The following is a 22,663-nucleotide window of genomic DNA, read 5'->3' on the forward strand; positions in this document are numbered from 1 at the left end:
TGGTTATACATAGGTGTAGACTGTCTATCTTCGGCTATACCTAGATTCAGCCGGTGACAGATGGTTAAATGTAGGTATAAAACTATGTACTTACGCCGTATTTTACGTTACACTGGTTATAAAATATAAGACAAGATGTGAAAAGTGTCGTTATTGTTTTATTAAATATTGAACTTGAAATATAAAATATGGCAAATTTAAACCGACTTTAATCATCTGCAACCGGATACATCCAGCTCTATTCAAAATGATAAAGGCAGAATTTTGCACCTAGCCCAAAATAAGCAAGTTACTTCTAGATTTAACCAACTGAGACCGGTTGCATCAAGGTCTAACCGCACCCCCGACGGGTTCCCATCTTGTCGCGATGGTGGGGCTTAGTAACCAGGGGGGTTGGTCTGACACAACCAGCCACCCCGGTGAATCAAGAGGAACCCAAGGCCCAGAGACTTTGGTGGGTGCTCTGGGCCTAGTGGACGGTCCCCTCGGTAGTACTGCCATTGGCTGGTGACCCGCCACCAGCCTTTGGATGTGGAAACTAGAGGAGACCAGAGGTGGGGTCGCGGGGGTTTGTCCTCCGCGACCACAGCGCGGCCGTGGCGCTGAACACGGTGTGGTGGGGCCGCAGGGGAAGAGGAGAGTCGGTATGTCTCTCGACGATCCCCTGTCCTCTGCGGCCGAAGGGTGCACTCTGTATCGGGTGCAATGTGTGGGTGTCATCTGCTTATCACCTCTTGCGCCCGTACAAAGGCAGACTTGGGTGCCCTGTGGCACCCAAGATTTTGTGTGTGTCCTGTGTGTGTTGTGACCGCTGGTCCCTTCAGGACCAGACCAGGCGGTGAAATGCCTAGCGACCCCGTGACGTCCCCCATATCGGCAGCGTGGAAACGCCCAGGGGTTTAGTGGGTAGGAGAAGAAGAACAAGAATCCCACACTCAGTGCATAACAAGCATTCCCCTGGGTAAACAAAAAAAAAAGGTCTAGCCGCACTTCAAGGTTTAGCCGTAACATAAATAAAATATATAAATATATTTTGCAAGATAGCTACAATATATTTTAGGTAATCGGATTGGAAAATGTATATGAGCGTGTGAGTATGCTTACAAAAAGTTGATTGGTATAGTTCGATGAATTAACGTGGCGAGCGAGCGTAGACGTGTGTGCGTGAGATATTATTAATAGATTTAATTATTATGTAATATTACCAGACGTGTTGTTGATATGGGCAGGGTTCATGTAATTATCTAATTATTATATTTACCTAACTTTTGCCGTTTATCGTACTGCTTTGTGTAACGTTGATTATTAATATTGAAGACTCTTAAAGTATAATTATGGTTTTACAAAGAAAAATAGAAGAAGCTACTTCATAGAAGCCAAGAAGTAATGAAATATTTAAATCGTGTAAGTGTTTCTTTTTTTAATCAAATTATTTAACCTATATAGGTACCTATTAAAATAATTGTTAACCTTTTCTAAGATCTTTCTGATACGTCTGTAACAATTTCGTAAATATACTCGAAGGTGGATTTTAAATTGCCATAACTCTTGTCGGTGGAGTTCCTTCTAACTTTGGATGTGTTGATGTACAAGGAGTCCAAACTGATTCTCATGATGTACTAAATGAGGGGGTAAGTTTCCTTTTAAAACCTGAAGTGGCTCCCCAATCCAAACGTTCATTATCCATCTATACAATTATACATACAACGGACATATATACTAAGATGCTCATATCTGTTAAGTTATTTTTTCGATTCAAAATTTACAGTATAAAAATGCCCAATTAATTGTACTGTTGCTTCCCGCTGCCATGGATGTCATCGACAACAAATGGACGTCATGAAGCCAATGATATTTGTACAAGTTAGTGTATTTAAATAACTGCCCAAGCGCATGTCGCATTTCCCTCAACAGGGTTCCGTACGAACTCGGGTTCTCCAAGTGCCCGTCACATAAATGGTCGACAGGAGATAGACTTATCTCCTCAAATCTTTCATTTGAATTTTTGTTTTTGGTCATAATAATAAAATTACATTTAAAAACCTTATCTACTAAGCATAGGGTTTATTACATACCTAATTTTGCACACATGTATCCATACATATTATAAAACAAAGTCATCTACCCCGTCTGTGTGTCTATCTGTTCGCGATAAACTCAAAAACTACTACACGGACTTTCATGCGGTTTTCATCAATAAATAGTCTAATTCCTGATGAAGGTTTAGGTGTATAATATATTATGTATTTATCCGAGCGAAGCTGGCACGGGCCGCTATATGATAAGAATACGGACCTACCATTTATCCTTGGTAAAAAAAGAAAAAACTTTAAAACAAGCAAAAAGGTTGTCGCGAGGTTTACTTGTGTAAATAAGTACAAGTAAATATAATACTTGTGTAATTTATTTCAGTAAAATACGTACGCAAACCTCGCGACAAGCTTTTATGATCATATAAATTGTGTATAAAGAGGTTATAAGTTGCTTTCCTTCTTTTTGGAGCATTTAAATAACAGCTTTTTTTAAGTTATTCGCCATCTTGGATATTGGATTTCGAATGACGTCATCTTATTTTTAGAGTTACACTCAACAAGCCCTTTCATTTGATACCCATATTGTAGAAATGCATTAAAAATAACTATTCCGCCATCTTGGATGGTCCGCCATATTGGATTTCGAATGACGTCACATAGCGTATCGTGTATTGTCATCCAAACTAAACGTGTATACAAAATTTCAGCTCAATCGGTTGAAGATATCTGCTTCAAAATTGAGTAGCAAGATTCCACATGAACAAACATACATAAAGTTAAATAAAAGCTTTTAAAAAATGTTACCGTCGGAAATTCACGTGGCTGAACGAAAGCTAGTTTAATAATATATATTTATTATTATTTACGTAATTATGTGGTACGGATTAATAGGTTCTTCGTGTACGGATTCCTAAAAAGCAGTTTGTATTTTTATGGAATTGTTAGGTATTGGCGACCATTTATCAGCTAGTGTGATTGGTCACGACTGTTACAAAATTGGATTTGTTAATGTTTCTATATATAAGTAATTATAGCTTGTATTGCACTGAAAATAGATGTGATAATGACATGCGTCATCTTGTGACGTTTGGTGAAGTTGTTTAATTGTTTGATTTGTTAGCTCTTTCCCGTGTTCCCCGCTTCCCCGCCATGGGTACTGTTCGGAAACAAAGTTTTCGACACGAAAGTACTTTTTGTTTTTAGTTTTTAAATTTTACCCCTTTGATATTACGCAACGTATACCTATGCAAGTTTCAACAATCGTTTGAGTAGTTACAGCGTAAAATTTTCTGCAATAAACAAATTAATACACAAAACATCTTGTACTTACTACATATCAAGCTTAAATCTCTATAATTTAAATAAAATAGAACGAGATTAAGTTCAAAGAGTAGGGTCGAATACATGCAGTCGCGTCGCGGGGTCACTGCGGCGGCATTCTGGCGGTGATAAAGTTGATAAGGAAATTCATCCGGGCCAAACCGGATTACTTTCGATAACTAACAATATAAATACGCAATTTATATAGATACTTGACCATAGCTTAGCGCGGCTTATTTATTTACGCCATGATGTTAAATTATAAGTATGTATTGTAATAAATTGTATTTACTTTAATAAACGAATACTAAATAGGTAACTGGCATGATCTATTTCAGTATAGTGGTATTTAATATATTTTTTTAAATGCAATAAAATATTTTTTAAATAATTAAATAATTTTTACGTATTTTTTAAATATGAAATAAGTTTGTGTCAAATAAATAAAAAAAAAGAAATAGTCGTATGAATGAAAGGCTAAGTCTACGTAATGGAGGTGCTACGAAAAGAAAAATCGACGGAAATTGTAGCTCGTCTCGCGGAGAGCGTAGCATACTGTATCAAGACATGCTTTCATTCATATCTTACTTGATACAGTGCTATCGTAGCTCATCGATTAGTAATATATATGACCAAATTAAGTAGTCACTACTAGACACGTAAAATATTCGGCTTACCATAATCAGATACACCTAATTTTTACAAGTTTTTATTCAATTTGCAATGTAACCAATATCTCGGATTGCAACTAAATTTTTTAAAATTTAGCAGATATCCTCAACCGATTGAGCTGAAATTGGTACACACGTTTAGTTCGGATGACAATGCATTATTTTGATAACCATGATCATGGTGCACCCAGGAACCGCTTCAGACGTGGGAACTGCTCAACGGTTTACTGCACGGACATGATTGTCTTGTCACACATAGAAAGCAATAAGAGAGATTTTATTGCTTAGGTATGTCAGAGAGATCTGACAACAATAAAAGCTCCTGTCAAAAATTACATTTTTGTAAACATTTATTGATGAAATTAATTAATCGAAATTTTACAAATTGTGGTTACATATATCGTTTTATTTCACGTAGTGTTTGATTCGAGCGATGTCGGGTTTTGAATTTTACAATATGAATTGCTTCGCAAAATAATAAGTACGAGTACATCTTTGTCGTAAAGTTTTTCAAGTCATTTATTAGGTGAGCGAGTATTATTGCGTAACGTAATATCTTACTCAGAATCCCACGGAGCTTCGCCGTAGATCATATTGTCTCACTGACTCATCCTTAACATAGTGTGATCAATAAAATGCGTCAATTGAGTTCGAGTGTGACGAATTAAATATCCCGGAACTAATTTAAGTAACTGATGAAAATAACATTTTAGTTGTTAGCCATATTTTTTCCTAATTTCTTATTGTTAGCTACATGCTAAATCAGTCCTAACACTTATTTTTTAAAGTGGCAAACTCTATGTTTTTCACAAAAGCCTTTTGTGAACCATTTAAAAATACAACATTTTCGGGAAAATATAATACATACTTCTACGGAAACAAGGAATCCTTACAATTGCATGAGTGTCCGTTTGCCCGCGGCTTTCATATTTCAGAATCCAATTACTAATTAAAATTAGACTATTTCTGAAATTTGTAATTTCGCCCTAGCGTAATAATATAATAATTAAATATAACTAGCTACACCCCGCGGTGTTACTCGCCTTTTATCATTCGTTGTAATTATTTTTGTAATTGTTTTATTTCTAAAGCGCCATTGACCATCTGACTCGCAAACTTTCAGGATTAAAAGTACCATATATGAATCCAAGGTATTAATTATCTAGAGTCAACCCATTGCTAATTTAAATTAAAAACTAAAAAATAAGGTCATCTGCTCTGAACAGAATCTTTCGTAATTTTCCTGCGTGGTCTACGTGATCGAAACTCGATTTTCTGTGTTTATACTATACATAGAAGTTGTGTAGTAAGCTGCCACATCGTAAACAACAGAGGTCTGCCTCGGCACTTAAGTGCCTGAATCATGAGTCAGAGTTCAACAAAACCACATGCTGAAACCGGCTGGATTAAGTACTTACTTGGATTATCGCGAGTTCCAGGAAAAATCAACTCATTTTAGCAAAAAATAAAGGTGGTTATCTACCTGTGCCTACGTGCCATACTTAAGTACAATCCCAGATCACGACTGATTACTGTATCTCCATAGTAGTAGAGTGTCTTCTAAATCTTTTTTCATGAAATAACTACAATTGTATTTCCACATAATTATGAGACTTACAACATAATTGTCGAATAAAGTTTTTCTTCAAGTCTTTTAGATAAGGGCGTTCCGTGACTTCTGCTTTCGTTAGCTCTTTATCTTAATGGTGTTTACTTTCTCCTAATAGTCTGAAATTTGCGTCACGACCTACACCAATAAGTAGAAAGTAAACTTACCTACTGAATGTTAATGCTAACGGTGATCAAGATTACATAAATGCCATTCAAGTAAGTACTTTTAACGAGTAACGTGTAGGAGTCTTTCAATGAAGTGTTTTATGTCGTGTTGCTGATCAATTGTTATCCCCCTACAATCCGAATCATTTATAAAGGGGGCTATGAACTTAGCAGCGAGCCATACTAAATGATGATAATACTTTAGCAGCTTAATAGCGGGATTAATTATTTTATTAATAAGACCGTAGGCAATCTTCGGCATACATGCATACATAATAGGTCTATGTACTTGATGATACAACATACCAATGTTCTTAAAAACAGAATTGTTTTGTATCTATGATAAATAATCGTATGGTAAAAAGAAAAAAGCACTATATTTTACCGAACCAGAATAGATTTAGCATGTGTTACCTAAATGAGTCATAATCACATCTACGTCAATTGAAACTAGTTGCTAATGAGTAACTGGTTCCTCTTATTGTATATTATTTCCCACGAAGATCATAAAAGTCAATCAATGACTTAGTAGTAGTAGACTACTAACAAGAGAGATTCTACTACTAGTAGTAGATTCTCTGCTCTTCTAATATTTTTTTCAGCAAAACGGCCAAACAAGTGTATCAGTAGTTACTACATTAATTTCATGCATACCTATGTATTCGTGTGATATTTTAGTACATGTGAGTGACAGTAAGTTATTCTTAAGTATAAAATAAAAAATCTCCATAGCTTCATTCGTAATTCATGAACGGAAAACCATCATTCATTTGCGAACACGGCTTTAGAATGTTCTAGATATCGTAGGAATAACACAAACAGAAGGTGGCGGTTCATATTTGTCGCGTATTTTTAATAAAATTTCTTCTTTCAGTAATTTCGTGAATCGCTTTTTCGTATTTATACAAATCAAAACGACTATTTTATTTTGGCGGTATAAATAATTTTAATGCATTGTTTTGTACCAAATACATATACTTATAGTAATTTTAATTTTGATTTCATTGAACAAATATTCTGTTTTCTTTGTTTTAATGTGCTGAAAAGAGAAGAATCAGTGTCGCGTCAATGATGATTTGGTTTTTAGCATGCAGTAAGGGTGCTTCCTGCATGCTAAAAACTAAACTAGTTCCATATTTAGCTTAGATCGTAAGCTCTCCGCAGGTGCATTTCCTATATTTAGTTGATTGTCGACCTTATAGGGGAAGACTTAGGGTTTCTTTTCAATTGTCCAACACTCGGCGCATTACACATAAAGCTTGCAAGCGTCTATTCGTACAATAAAAATAACCGCTACACCAGTTGCTACGGGACGCTTCCGAGACGAAGGGAGCGAAACGAGTTTGTGTTAGTGACATTTAGTAATAACTTTCAATTGATAAACACTGTCTTAAAATATCGAAGCCCATCGTATCAGCGTCCACTGACATTAGGAGATTAAAGAAAAAAGTGAACGCGTCGCTTTCGTTCATTCATTAATTCGATCGTGAGTGCGGTGAACTGCGAGAGGTTATGTTGACTAAGGAGTTTTGGACACGCGTGAGTCTTGCATATTTGTCTAGTTTCTGATAATTACACGATGTTTATTTCAGATTAACAGGCATAAAGTTTAAGGTATCCTTGTAGATCAATAGAAAATTACCCAAAATAAAAAGCAAAGTACAGGAACCAAAAAACCAAAAACCTAACCGTAAGAATAATTCACTAATTAAACTACGGTTTTTCGTCCTTTGTTTTGTATTTGAACAAAAATTTAATTTTGTAAACAAACAAGAGGCACAAATTAGGATAAGTGAGATAGTTCCTAAATAAAATTAGTGTTTATTATGTTTTATGCATTTTATGTCATAAGCTATACAAGAATATATACCGCAGTCGCAGTGATTTTTAGCATAAAACCATTTATTTAAGAATTACAAAGACACTGTCACTCAGTTGTAATCTATGGACAAATAACTGGTTTTTGATAAGTAGTTACTTAAATGTCTGAATGAATGGAGTTATTATGAAAAGTGGGCTTATGACGTCAAACTTATAATCGAAGCTATGGTTATTAAATTGCGTCAGGTTATTGTTAATTATTATCTCTATATCAGATAACACGTGAGTTACAAATACCTATTATTTGTTAGAAAAAAAATTACTTTTATAAAAATGTTGATGGAAAAATATATATATATATATATTAGCTGTTGTCCTCAGACCCCCCGCGTTAGTCCATGTCTGACCTCGGGCCATAATTATTCTAAATTTCAACAAAATCGGCTCATCAGTTTAGTCGTGAAAACGTAACGTACAGACTTTTACATAATTGTAATATGTATTACTAAAAGCAAAGCATACTTTAAAGTATGTTTTTTCTTTTTATGAAGGTAAGTGTTTATAGGAGGTAAGCTTCGGAACTACTCAAGCGATTTCCAAAATTCTTTTACCAGTAGGATATTTGATTATTAACCTGTGCCATGCGGGTACTTTTTACCTAACTCGATATTCCCACCGGATAGAAGAACCGAGGCATCTTTACAGTTATTGTGCTTTTAAAGGAGTAACAGGCGGTTACGCACATAAATGCATAAAAAGTAGCACCCATTTTCACATAAATATGTTTTCTTATCCAAAAGTTTTTCTTGACCGTTACGTTGTATGCGGCAGTATTTAAATAAATTACAAAATACATTTCTAGACAATTAACTGTCTGTTAATAACAAATGCAAAACATTCTCATCGCTGACGTCGATAGACTAATTAGATAGTCAGCAGATTAACTTCCAGTTATAAGGGTGTAAATACATGAACGTATGACAGTCATAAACATTGATCTTCTAACAAAAATAAAACAATATAATATGCAAGGTTATCGTCAGGCCATGCGCAACGTTGGGGTTTCGAAAGTATGGAAGTATGTATTTATACCTTTACAAACATAAATACTATATATAGTATCCGACTTTGATGTTATTCATATTACACACATATATGTGTGTAATATGAATAACATAGAAATGTATTTATCTACTTCCAGATTCATATAATTAACGACTACATGACTACGTCAATGCCATCATATTTGTTCCTAAGGGTGAGTTGCACTAGTTAACTTTGATGTTTTAACCTGTACAGTAAAATGAAAATTACGCCATTTCATTACGATGGCGGTACGCAGGTTAAACTTATCGTCAAAAACGGATGCAACTCTAAGAACAAATTTTCTTAATTTAAATCGCTTTTGTAATTTTGGCACTATACACACGTACTACTAGCTAACGTATCAAATGTGCATACTCGTACAGTGATAGGTTTCCTTTCAAATTCCTTATAATTTTTGTTACTATCATGTTTTCAAGTTTCCACCTGTTGCCATTTACCAGTTCGAGTACCCATACAGTTGTCTCCGTCAAAGTTTGATTTTATTTTGCAAACAGAACCCTAATACAAAATGGTCTTATTATATATAATATTTTAAGACTTATCAATATGACAAAAACCTTAACGATGGGACAATCGGTAGAAAAATCTGTTCCCACTTTAGTTGTAGGTTATAAAAAACTTTTTTTTTCGAATAATTTTTAAGTTATATTCGCTTGAACTGGTGGCAGACGGACAGACGACAGACGGAACCTTCTGTTTATCTAAATTGTCTGTCCCCGGGCATCGGTTGGGCAAAGTTAGAACGTCTTTTGTTGGGAACTGTATCAGTTTTTATAATAAATTGCCTAAATAGATTCTTGATTTGCCGGACAAAAAATTTAGAAATATATAAAAAAGTACTTTGTAAAAAGGCATGTTACAAGTCGCGAGTCGATATATATATATATTGTGTGTCAATTTTCAATAATTTTATCACCTGCGCTTTGGAAGCCGGCAGTAGACTTAGTTAAGTAATTTTTTGACGTCAATAAGTGATGTATATTATCCTAAATTGAATAAAGAATTTTGAATTATGAATTTGAATTATTCGTTTATGTGATTTGAAATTTATGTAAAAATCAATGTGTTCATAAGTTAATATTTTTTTAATACACTTTAAAAGAATATTCTGTATTGTATTATTGAATGGACTAGACAGTTAGGTAACTTGTTTATGTCAAATTTTTAAAAACCTTTTGTACCTACTTTAACTTATGGGCGGAATAAAAAAGTCAATTTAACTACTAATTTGAATATGTTGTCAAATTACATAATATTATGGGTTTGTATTTATGTCATATCACCTCTACGATTAGTATGGTTTCCAAGTACGAGTATGATTTCCAAAAGTTTTTCGAACTTTTAATTTCAAGTACTTGGAATAAAAAATAAAATTGTATAAATGTTGACTACAGAAAGTCTTATATATTATAAAAAGGTTCAATTTTAAAAGCCTTTTAAAAGGAGTTTTTTTTTGTTCTATTTAAGAACAGCGCATAGTCTCCTCACAGCATGATTTACTTACAACACAGAATCAATCCAATTATCCGGTTTGAGGAGTGTGACCGTCGAGCCATCCTTTTCGCTGTACTGCTCATGCTCAGCCAACAGTAATACAGCAATAAACTAGATAAATTTAGCCTCTAGACTAAAAGTTTATCATATTTACTTGGATATAAATTGGATATAAATTGATCACGAGGAACGCACACTGAGAACTTCCGTTACTATAATTTATTACAAACAAATAATGCATAAATCTGTGTTCTGTAGGATGCAATTTAATTACATTGTTATCCAATTTGACGTAGCCTGTTTACGCACATTGCGATTCATGTTGGTATAAATAAACATTACTGGAACTCCATGCGTGTCGAGAATAAAGGCTCCCGCGATGCTGCGTTCTTTGCTGACTTATATTTCTACAGCGGCGGCATGGCAATGACTTTTACGTCGTAGATCCTACAACAATGAAATTGAAAAGATCTAAAGATATTTATCAAAAGTATGTCTTAAGATTTTTATTTCTTGATTTATTTATAAACGGAGAAATCAAGTTAGCGAGGCAAACCAAACGCGTTCGCCTAATGACGTCAATGTGGCGGATAACTTCCGCGAATGCTTGAATTTAGGCCACGCGAAGAATTACATTAATTGTGTTCTCATTTGTATTGTAAGCCCGAGTCGAGGCGCGTCGTGACGCTGTCGTTTGAAAACAATGAACGGTCCACGACCGATCACGCCCCGGGCCTGATGACGGACGAACTTTCTTGAAAGCTCTAATGCGAACAAGGTCGGACACGGATTCGTAGTATTCTTTGTAGTATTTATAGTAAAAGCGGGTCAGGTCGGTGCTTAGGCCAGCACAGGGGGAAAGTCGCCATGGCGTGGACAACTTGTAGTTTCTTTTTCGCAAACGCCGCAAGCCTCGGTTCGCATGCGCGTAGCGTACGTCAGTGTTGCGTTGAACCCACGTTCACTTCGGACGCGCGATAGGCGCTCGTGTCCATGACTTGTTTGACCTGTGTTTATGAATAAAGATTTTGTGCGGTGTGGTGTGTGAAGGATGAGCGGCGCGGGCGTGGCGTCCCGAGCCGAGCTGCCGCCGCAGCTCCCGGCGCGCCTGTACCTGCGGGCGCTCCGCCAGTACCACAAACTTCTCGACTTGAAACGCCTTGCTTCCAAAGACAAAGTGAGCGTCCTACTCCCACAACTTTTCTTTTAAGTACTCTTTATCTTTGGTCACTAATTACTTTTTAATAGATTCTAGTTTCGGCTTCATCCACTCCTTTGTGTGCAAGAGGCTTTAAGCTTTGCATTGGTTACTTTACATATTCGAAGTATCGAGCGTTTTCCCTCTTTTATTCCAACCTTATAAATAATGCTAAACAGTATTCATATGATGATTTAATTTAACAACAGCAGAGTGAGTTACTTCAACTTACTAGTTATATTTATTATGTACCGACGTGTTACTTTAGTAGAGTTGTGGTTATAGGATCATTGGAACATTCAAGTGACCTTGCGTGTTTAATGCTAAGTCCGGTGTAGTGTAACTCGTTCAGACGTCTAATACGTCGGCAGATCTAAGTTTATGCATTCAATAAAACTTGTTCATATACATATACATTATAATGTATATTTACGTATACCTACCATATTCTCAAGAATATTTTATAAAAAAGATTATAATAAATATTGAATATACTTACTTACTTAGTTAATTAATCCCAAAACTAAAGATGAATAGGTAGAAAATGTTATTTTGTTTAAAAGAGTCAGTAAACATAGTTGCGACTTTGACTGACTTTGCTGAGAATCAATTCAAAAGAATTTATAATATGCATTATCATCAGTCAACCGTTGTGTATATTTATTTGATGCCATTCATGAACAAAAAATTAATTTAGTTTTAATTAATAGTTACGTGTAATCGATTTCTACGTAGTGAGACTTAAAAAAGGAGTCTGTTATATACATATTTCTATTTCAAAGTGGTTTATCCACCTGTATATACGATAGGTATCACAGTAATATTTCAAATTCTCTACATATCATATAAAAAATGAAGCAAACATATAGTATTCAAAGTCATTCATTTTTATAACGCACATGTGCTTTCAACTTTGAAGAATATTTTATTTTTACGCTCGATGTCCGGCGTAATCATATTATTTTGGTAATTGTATATATTTCTGTTAGTTTATATACATATATGTTAGTATCTAAGGTATCATATGGTCCCTGACATGTGTATTTGTTGTAAACTGTACTTGTGTTATGACCTGAAAAATAATGATTTGTTTATTATTATTATTTATTTGGACTTTATTTAATATTTTAGACATCTTCAGTTTCGTTACTTTTTAATACCACAAGCAAATATACAGATATCAATTTTATGATATTTCATAGTTTTAAAAATTAGGTAGGCACTTGTTTGTTACCGAGTAACATTATTGTTACTTTGTTGTTTTTTCTTTTCTGAATAATTAATAATACTGTACACTATCTTATTTTAAAATAATACTTTTTAAAATAATCTTTAATTTACATAAAATTCAATAAAACGAACATTTAAGCGAGTGTCTAAAAAAATTGGTAGAAAATTGTTTAGTTCGGAGTTATTAGAGCTAAAGGCTCTTTAGGTTATTTACACCATGTGAAAGTACTAAAAAAATATATCATGGTTTAAAACAAATATTTTAAAAGCCGTCATATGGACAGAATAAGACTTGGTGCTGCGAAGCGCTGTTGTGTCGAGATGAATAGAACCCGTCTTGTTTGTTTAAAAAAATGACATAAATATAGGTAGATGAGTTCCAGGGGTTGTCATTTGTATACAATACAAGAGTTGGTCTTGTCTTTGTCTCGGGAGCACATGGTGTCACTACGAGTACCCAGGCTGACCCAAGGCTGAATACGCCACAACGCAGTCTCATTCACGCGACATACACTATGTCAACAGCTCCATTATTAACACGCAACGTTTACTACATGTTCCACTTTTATATGTACACTTGAAAGAATACGAAATACTCACAAAGTATACTCAGCATTATTGTATTATTGTTTTGACACAACTGACGTTCTTTCAGAACAGATATTACTGTGATATCTTCTCGCCAGAAAGCAATATTTGGTTAAACAGAGTATGTTGACATTTAAGACTTCCATTGCATAACATATGACATCAAATTATGCACTCGAGAGTTCCCTAGATCAACAGAAAATTTGAAAGTTTTCAGTTCGTAGTGCACTTATTTATTTAATAGCATTTAATTATAGGTTTTTTCTCGGTGTAGTTGAAATATATAGGGTACATACAATTATTAGCGCTTGCAAAGGTACAATTTCATTGCGCTCTCTCTCTGCTTATTTGGTTTGCTTGCAGTAAGCAAGTACTGGTGCCGTCACCTGTGTGAGTTCAACGTGACTTTTATATAATTAAGTATTCCCTACATTTGTTATGTGCATGTTGATGGTACATGACATCGAGAACAGGTGAAATCATGCCTTCCATTTAGAGAAAGAGAGACGATGATAAATTCTATGAAATAATAATCAGAATTGTCGATCGCCATGCTCGGCGTCCGGCGTGGACGAATGTCGATCGCCTTTCCGCATTCGACCACCCACTTCCTGCTGCGCCTGCGCCCCGCACTAACCTCAACTGATTAGACATTTCCGCACACATATCCAACACATATAGTTCACTATCGACACTGCACTACATTGATTGCTTGTTAGTACGCTCAATGCGCTGGTCGATCCATACCAATATTTTGTTATACAAGTGTAAGAAGTAGGAAGATCCAATGCAATTGTTGATGTCTTGTTTAAGCGACCTATTTTAGATGATACCAGAAGTGGTCTCTAAATTTCTCTTTTCTAGGTCTAAAAGTTTTCTTCTATAAGATCTTCTTACGATTCCATAAATAAAACAATATATTTTACTCCATTTTCTATTATTTTAACAATAATAATTTAGTAATTAGTCATTTTTTAATGATTATTTACGCATTTGCAATAAATTGAGCTATTTCGGTCTACCTACATACATCGTCCTTTTCCGTATTCGATAAAGCGCTTACATAATATGATAAGTGGTTAATTGGCTCGTGTCCTCTAAGGATAAGGTTCGACTGCGACGTCATACGCACTTACATGGTAGCTTGCATGAACTTACTAATTCTTGTTTATTGTACTGAATACCGCGGCTATTCGTGCACAATAATTAATTTATGTAATTTTGAAATCAGCATGACGTAGATGTTTATGCGACTCTGTTGAATAATTAAATTTTAACTATTTACTACTTAGGTTAATTTTTGACATTGATGATAAATCTTAATTAAAAGATTGTAATAAAGTTTCAATTAAGCAGCTTTCCTTTTAATATTATTAATTTCGCAAATTACCAGTCAATCCAAAGATTACTACCAGTCAATCCAAAGATTGTATTATTGAATAGGCATACATAACCACAAAACATAAAACAAATATGTTAATTCAATAATGCACCGACGTCACAGCCACATGGCGTCAGAGTCTGACCGATTACAATACTAGTAGTCTTTGTATACCCAGCTTTAAATACAAAGGAGATTAGCATTCGTGCCACTTTCCCTGGCGCGGCCGGGACCTCATGAATAAAGCTGCAACTCTTTGTTCTTCATGAATTATATTTTTAAATTGCATTAATAAATGGAAAAGAAGCCTTGCATGAAATTTGTTACGTCATAGCGGTACTTAATTGTCGTATAGCACCTTATGGTATGTCTCAATATAAGAAATAAGTGACAGAATATGGAACGCTGTTAGAGACGGTGTTGTGCCATATTAAATGATAAAGTCAAACATTACACTCAAAAACTTTCTTGAAGGTTGCCAAATGTACCTATAGTCGCAGTTATTCAATCATATCATATATCGTAGATATAGAGCTAGAGTTTTAATTACCTATCAAAAAAGGTGGATACAGAGGTCAATGTTGAACATAAAACTTTCGTGTATTTAGATAATACAGCAATAGATACATCGATAAAGTTGTATATTGTGATAAAGTTATACAAATGCATCAAAAGAATCAAAAGGTCAAAGATATAAAATTCACTGCTGAGTTTTCGTTATTTCATCACTTGTGTATTATTATGGTAATAATAATAATATCACGCGATTACTTGACGTACACAGATACAGCCAGTGTTATCCGCCCGAAATAGATACACTAGTAGCTGTTTCAACCAGGGAGATACCCTCTGACTCTACTATATAATTAAGTCATTGTATTTGTTAACAGTTCTGATAAAAATGCAATAACCATCTTGAGAAAAATATAATATTGGAAAGCCACGTAATTTAATAAGCATAAAAGGCTACGAGTTAGCACAATTTAATTCAAATAATAAAAAAAAAGGGTATGAGCGCTGCGTCGACGTCACACTTAGGTACATAGGTAGGTATTAATTATATGAAATAATGTTTTTACTTTACATAGGACACAGGGTTGCGTTTTTTTTATTTTACAAGTTGTCTTAATATCTTCCCAAAAATATTGGACTTTTAAAGAATACATTAAAAAATTTTGCACGTAAACCCATCCATGGTATTTGAAAATTCCTTATTATTTTATTGCACATGCACAGTGCGTAGGTTGCAAAGGCAATGGGTTTGTCTTGAACTTAGTAAATATCATTCCACTTAATCAGTGGAAAAGTTCCCATTCATGATGTGGCTTGGAGTACCCTGCCCCTTAGTTGATCCCTCTGTTTACTGAGAATGAGGCTATCGCTGCGCCGGCGCTAGAGCATCGGTCACTGACGCAGACAGATTTATCAAAACCTCGACTAAAGTTCATTCTAAAGTCTATCCTGTATTGTTTTTTTATAATTCTGCAATCTTCGTCACTACAAATCACAATTGCTGGACTTATACACGTGCGTACCTATCCCATAAGAATTCCAAGTTTGACACGTGTGACCACTTAAATCGATTGACAGCGTTATTCTGAACAAAGATTTTCTTGGGACTGCAAGATGCCGATCTATGTATACCATCTCTGGTTTTTGCACACCATTGCCTCACTGCGTAGCAATGAGAACGGTAATTGCCCTGTTAATTGTTGTAATATTTGATTTTTATTTAGTCCCCAAACCTCAACCTATTACCTATATTTGTATCTTATATTATATACTTATATTTTTCTAAATTATTTTTGTACCCAACCACCTTAAAATACATTTTTACTTTGAGTTTAAAAAATAATTTGAGTAAGTTGTGTAATCGGCACTTAATTATTTCTGTCACATGTGTCGTACTTTTATAATTTTTATCATTTATATAAATACAACAATTTATAAATAAAGTACTAATTATAAACAAGGTTTCGGACTTTGACACTATGCGACGCATTGGACGCTATTTTATTTAGTTTTCAAATAAGAATTTGTTCTCATCTCAATTCTTATCTCAAATGTTTAACATATGGTAATCCCTAATAAAGTAAGTCAAATAATAATAGTAAACCAAGTGAAAAAGTGCATGTGATGTTCTAGTTCCTGAATAAACGCTTATCTTAATAGACTGTATATGTTATTAACTTGAAAAATCTGATTGTCGTGGATTCGATACCTATATGTTTATAGGTAATTGTAAATAATTTGTTAAAACCACACACATAAATTAATTGTAGTACAGTTTCATAATCATTCGAACTTAATATTTTAACCGCTATCCCTAATAAAGATATAGATAGGATTAAACCGGTTCAGTGAGTGTAGAAGTACCTACAAGACCTAGAGTGCGTGGAGTGCGTGAGGTCAACCAGTCAGCGGCTGCCGATACTGGCCTTCTTATCTGTTATGTTTTGCTTCTAAGTATTGTCGTCGTGCGACTAACTTCTATTACGTAAAAGCGATTCTTTTAATCTTGAAGTCTATAAGTAACTAATTTTATATATTAAGCTTAAGAAATAATTAAACTAAGGATACTTTACATATGTTGGTTTTGTAAACACAGAATTTATCAAAACATTAAATAAATAAATACATTAACTAACTGAAAGACTCAACTTAGTTGAGGTTATAAATACCTCAACCTGGTTATTTTTCTAAGTACGGGCATTGCGCCTCCAAATTTATAAATTACCTAACCATAGAAGGCTATGACACGTGTAGGTAGGTATGTTGTTTTGAAAAGAAGTGCAGTGCTTTGAGCTGTGCTTGAGACCTTTGCCACGAATTTATTATACCCATTAAGCTATTCTTGTGTAATATGGGACATTACGCCTTTTAAAGCCACAGCTATGTAACTGACATCCTAAAATAAACTCATTTATTTTTACCAAGCGAATTATACCACTACTAAAGGTATGAATGATAAAATTAAGATAAGGAAAATGTTATGAAAATAATAAGTTAATGTTTTTGAAGATTATTGTTGTTAATCTATTTTTTTGTGGATATTGTACCTACCTACATATTATTTAGCAAACTTCAAATTTCAGATTGACTTTAGTCGAATGTCTAGTGGTTTCAAATTATATAAATAGATGATAATAGTAATGAAGTCGCTGTAATCAGTGGATAAACGTATACGTGCATGGAATTAAAAGTACACTTTTAACACGACACGACAGCACGTTACAGCTACTTTTCGCATTAATCGTATAATACAATAATACCGGAAATCTATGCACTTCCTCGTTTGCACATTTAACCTGCGCTTCTTAGTTATCTTGACAATTGTCTATTGAAGTATTTTATTTTACATTGTGAATAGAAAATTAAAATACAGACTATTGAGGGATGAACTTGAACATTTTAGATATCATCTAAAATATTCTCAGCTAAATTCATTTCGAAAAATATAAAGATGTAACTTGATAATTTTTATGTAGCATTAATCAAATTCCAATTAGGTTTTATCGGCTTTTAAGACAATGTTAAGACATTATAAAATAGGACCAACATTTAGAATTAATAACGTGCTTTGAATAATATGGCCGGCATTGACGTCAACGCAGGTCGTTAAATATACACGAAATATTATGTTATAGCTTGTAGAGCTTTGATTTTGATAAAAACTAACCAATAAGAAATTATAATTTAGATAAATGAAACACATTTATTGAATAGAAGGCCCTGAGATAATCTGGAAAATCTGTTTTTGTTTGTTGTAATTTGCAAATATTATTCAATAATTTCCTGATTTATTTTAATTGCGTAAGTGTGTGTGAGTCTAATGCCCATTTTCACCAGCGGTACCTAAATGTTAAGTGTCCCCTAAGACAGTTTTAAGAAACACTTAGCGGACATTTTGTTTTCACCAATGCATAAGTGTCACTTAACGTGTTAAGAGGTCCCTTAGATTTAGGAGGCAAACTTTTGACCACCTAAAGTTTAAGTAACGGATATTTTAAGGTTAGCTTTTTGTAGCACAATACGTACGTCTCAACTAAATATTTAAAAATGGATAGTGACAATGAATTATTTGAGGATTTAGAAGCATTAGAAGCGATAGAATTAATAAATAACCGAAGGTTGTTTACACGGCCTCGTATATATCGTGAAAGATCGAAAGACTTCGTGAAATATGATGATAAGGATTTCTTCATCAGGTATAGATTATCAAAGGAAAGTGTTTTATTTATACTACAGGAGATAGAAAATCAGCTAGAATTCAACGACGATAGGTAAGTGAATAACTAAATATATATATTGAGTGTGTTTTCAATAGACGCCGGAGCCGGCGGCAGTGCTATTTCTTGTAGTACCTAACTAATAATAAATAAATCTAACCATCTATATTTCTTTGTTGTTCACAGAAACAATTCTGTACCACCAATCAACCAAGTTCTATGTGCCCTTAGATTTTATGCCACTGGGAATCAATTAATGTCTGTGGCGGATTTAAATGGGATCAGCGTTGCCACTTGCAGCCGAATAGTTAAAAGAGTTTCCCAAGCCATAGTGAGTCTTCGAAGAGAATTCATTAGATTTCCTGATATTGAAGTAGAGCAACATATTGTGAAAGAAGAATTTTACAGAATAGCTCGTTTCCCAAATGTTCTTGGGTGTATAGACTGTACACACATAAAGATTCAATCACCAGGTAGGTACTTAATCGAAAATTTGAAATATACAATTTTTATATTACAAAAAGTTACAAAATAATTAAATTTCTAAATAATTAATAAAATTTTATAATTTCAGGTGGAGATGATGCAGAACTCTTTAGGAATAGGAAATCTTACATGTCGATTAACATGCAAACAATCAGTACTGCAAAGTTATTGATAACTGATGTTGTAGCACGTTGGCCTGGGTCAACACATGATTCCACAATTTATCAAAATAGCCAGAGGTATACTAAATTTGAACATGGCGATTACCGAGGGAATTATTTATTAGGAGATAGTGGATATCCTTTAAAGGTAAAAATAAAAGTACATTTGCTAATGCAATACAAAATTTTATTCTAATAGGCATACAATATATTCTAAAATAAATTTAATTCTTCTTTTGACCTCCATATAAATTATTTAAAGAGAAACCACCACCTGAAAAAAAATTAAGTTATTATTTTTTTCCTTTTCAGAGCCATCTCCTGACACCATATCTTAATCCAGTTTCTCGTGGACAGCAAAAATATAACGAGGCTCACATAAAAACAAGAAATGTAGTTGAGAGGCAATATGGCGTTTTGAAAAGAAGATTTCCTGTCTTAGCCGTTGGTATTAGACTTCAATTACCAACAGCCATTAATGTAATACTGGCATGTTGTGTTTTACATAATATATGTATTATTCGGAAAGAGCATGAACCTATAAATGATGGCACTATCCCAAATTTAGAAGAATTGATAGTAAATGGTCAAATTCCTCAGATACCAATTACAGTAAACGACCCCACTTATGGTTTTCAACGAAATCAAATAACTCAATACTTTGATAATCTGTAAATAAATTATTCTTTATATCCAATGAGAAAAATAAATACATTACCTTGAATTTGTTCTAACATTGCATTTTTTATTTCAAGATCTTTGGCTGCTGCTTGCAATTGTAAGGAGTATAACTTTTTTTTAAAATCTAACTCCTCCCTGAACACCCTGCTTACCACACTATTAATAAAAGAAAAAAGATTTGTATTTTTGTATGTTTGTAATGAATAAACTCAAACTATGTGACCGATTATGATGATATTTGGCACATATAAAGAATAAACCTTCAGGAGTAGTATAGCCTACTTTTTAAAGTATATTTGGGGCTGTGTGCTACAGCTAGTATTATACATCCACACCAATTTGTAGGCAAATGCTAGTGTGAATATATTATTATAATTTTATATGGAATGATGATGATATAGAAAAATCTACATCAACAATTAGAATTTTCAACTTACTTCACTTTCTTCAGTCAAAATTTCTTTTGGAGTATCAGTGGAATTCTGACAGTTGTCCATTTTTATTTCTAAATCCACGTCCTCAATTGTCTTCCATATATTACTGTCATCTTGAATGCATATGACCTTTGGTGTCTCAAATACTTCAGGACCAGTGTCAGCATCACAATCAGATACACCAATGATGCCAGTGCAGCCACGACCAAGAATGGAACACACTTGTTCCAGCACGGGGTCAAATTTTATGATGGATGGCCCTCCTCCAGTTTGTGTTGTATTTCTTTTCAATTGACCAAAATACAATTTACTCTCACTCTTCAATTTGTCCCATACTTTCATGAGTGATTCTTTACTCCTAAATTAAAACAAAATAAATGATTATTTCATTTTGAATAAAGATTGACATAATGTGTAATAGGTACTATCTACAAGACTATTGTATGAATATATTTCATGACTTTGAAAGCATCCTTAAAATTAAAATTATTTAAGTACCAATGGAACTTTGAAATAACCCAGTAGTTATCACACAAAAATATATATGTACCTGTATATATTAGACGACGAGTTGAATGAATTTGTAACCGCTGTCCAAGCTTCACACTTTGCTTCATTTGTAGCTCCATCGGTTTTTTTATTTAAGATTGTATCTTTGTGGAGAAGTAACAATTTTACAAGTTTATCCTTCTCTTCGAGAGAAAAGTTTTGGCCGCGTTTCCTTTTTTCAGTCATCGTCGATTTAACACTGGTATTACAAATTGGTGTAACTTGCAGTCGGTTGTAGTCCGTAATGATGAACAAAATCACCACGCTACGCACGTGTTGATTTTATAAAAAGAAACTATTCTATTGATAAACAAAGCCAACGAACCAAACAATACAATCTACGTTTAAACGAATCGACGAGCGACGACGATGCGCGGCACGACTTCTGTCAAACCAAATGTCAATCAAACTACATTAACTTTTTTAGGCACAAGCGATCGTCAGTACATACTAGTTAAACTTTATTTTAATTTATTTTTGCTAATTTAAGATTCAAAACGTACTGTTAATTCATGTTCTATACAATATCATAAGTAATTTATTTTATTACTGTCGTATTTTTCGAAAATATTAATTGTAAATATGTTATCGACAATCACTTCCGTGTTGGCTTCGCACTATTTGTCACTTAACTAGGAGACTCTTAATTAGGTACCCCCTGGGGTTGTGAAACAGGATTTAAGAAAGGGAATGGTTTAAGATGTCCTTAATGCTAAGAAATCCTTAGTAAAGTGTTTGTTTAGGATCCGCTGGTGAAAATGGGCATAAGTATACTGTTAATAAGGGGCATTCCATATAAGTAACAGAAAATTTGAATGCTCTCATGTAATTAGCAAACAAAGAGTTTGTCACGATCACGATGTTAAAAGTATGGTCTGGGTTGTGGGCGGCTGATAATAAAGCGAGTCAACTGTGAGACGGCCAGCGGATGTGAGCTGTTTGTCCACATTACCTTATTATACATTGTATTTGACTTGGCCAAAACTAACAACACTCTTTTTTTGCAATTTATTTCAAATGTTATCTGATAAACAGCTGCGAGAAATTATTTATTTCTGCCGTGAATATAAATTGTGAACATACATTTCTGTAAATAGGTATACATAAATGATAAACGAAAAATGGATAAACTTTATACATATAAATCAATTCGCAAATTGAAAACACAAGCACGACAATAATAATATGTCTGTTTACTGTGGCGACTGTTTGATAAGTTACTAAACTACAAGTTTGCCAGAAAAATAAAATTGTGGCGTGATTAATATAACCTTATATTTCTTTGAATCATACGATAAAATAAAATTATCAATTTAATAACATCAATGAAACAATATTAACTACAAATATGATGTTATTTTATTATTTACCTACTTTGATAAAAAGGCCATATTGTACTGTGTTGAAAATATTTACAAAAATACCTACGTATTTAATTGTTTGATGTAGATAGCCACCCTACAACATAGAGCTTTGGTTTTTTTTATTATTTTTATTATAATGT

At 33.8% G+C, this 22,663-nt stretch overlaps 3 protein-coding genes across 12 annotated transcripts in view; 2 read left to right on the plus strand and 1 right to left on the minus strand.

Annotated features, from left to right (window-relative positions):
- IP3K1 (Inositol 1,4,5-triphosphate kinase 1) overlaps window positions 1–22,663 on the plus strand; it is a 73,288-nt gene that overhangs the window by 35,788 nt on the left and 14,837 nt on the right. For 4 of the 10 annotated variants that reach the window (XM_053769830.2, XM_053769831.2, XM_053769838.1 and 1 more), the window contains exon 4: window positions 8,823–8,879. The exons of 2 other annotated variants lie outside the window; for them this stretch is intronic. In XM_053769830.2, coding sequence (XP_053625805.1) covers window positions 8,823–8,879 — 57 coding nt within the window. Of the gene's footprint in view, window positions 1–1,251; window positions 1,405–7,190; window positions 7,340–8,822; window positions 8,880–11,071; window positions 11,400–22,663 lie in introns of those variants that run through there. 4 more of the 10 variants (XM_053769837.1, XM_053769841.2, XM_053769840.2 and 1 more) reach the window with 4 other exon arrangements.
- Window positions 18,448–20,219, plus strand: LOC128683842 (putative nuclease HARBI1). The gene is made up of 4 exons (XM_053769842.2): window positions 18,448–18,902; window positions 19,035–19,321; window positions 19,423–19,643; window positions 19,808–20,219. The coding sequence occupies exons 1-4, from the start codon at window positions 18,679–18,681 to the stop codon at window positions 20,168–20,170; spliced, it is 1,095 nt and encodes a 364-aa protein (XP_053625817.1). The 5' UTR covers window positions 18,448–18,678; the 3' UTR covers window positions 20,171–20,219.
- Window positions 20,394–21,928, minus strand: LOC128683843 (nuclear apoptosis-inducing factor 1-like). Its single transcript, XM_053769843.2, has 2 exons — window positions 21,161–21,928; window positions 20,394–20,968 (listed from the first exon to the last, which is right to left on the minus strand). The coding sequence occupies exons 1-2, from the start codon at window positions 21,343–21,345 to the stop codon at window positions 20,605–20,607; spliced, it is 549 nt and encodes a 182-aa protein (XP_053625818.1). The 5' UTR covers window positions 21,346–21,928; the 3' UTR covers window positions 20,394–20,604.

This window comes from Plodia interpunctella, chromosome 3 (genome assembly GCF_027563975.2).
Source record: "Plodia interpunctella isolate USDA-ARS_2022_Savannah chromosome 3, ilPloInte3.2, whole genome shotgun sequence".
In the NCBI taxonomy this organism is placed as follows: Eukaryota; Metazoa; Arthropoda; class Insecta; order Lepidoptera; family Pyralidae; genus Plodia; species Plodia interpunctella.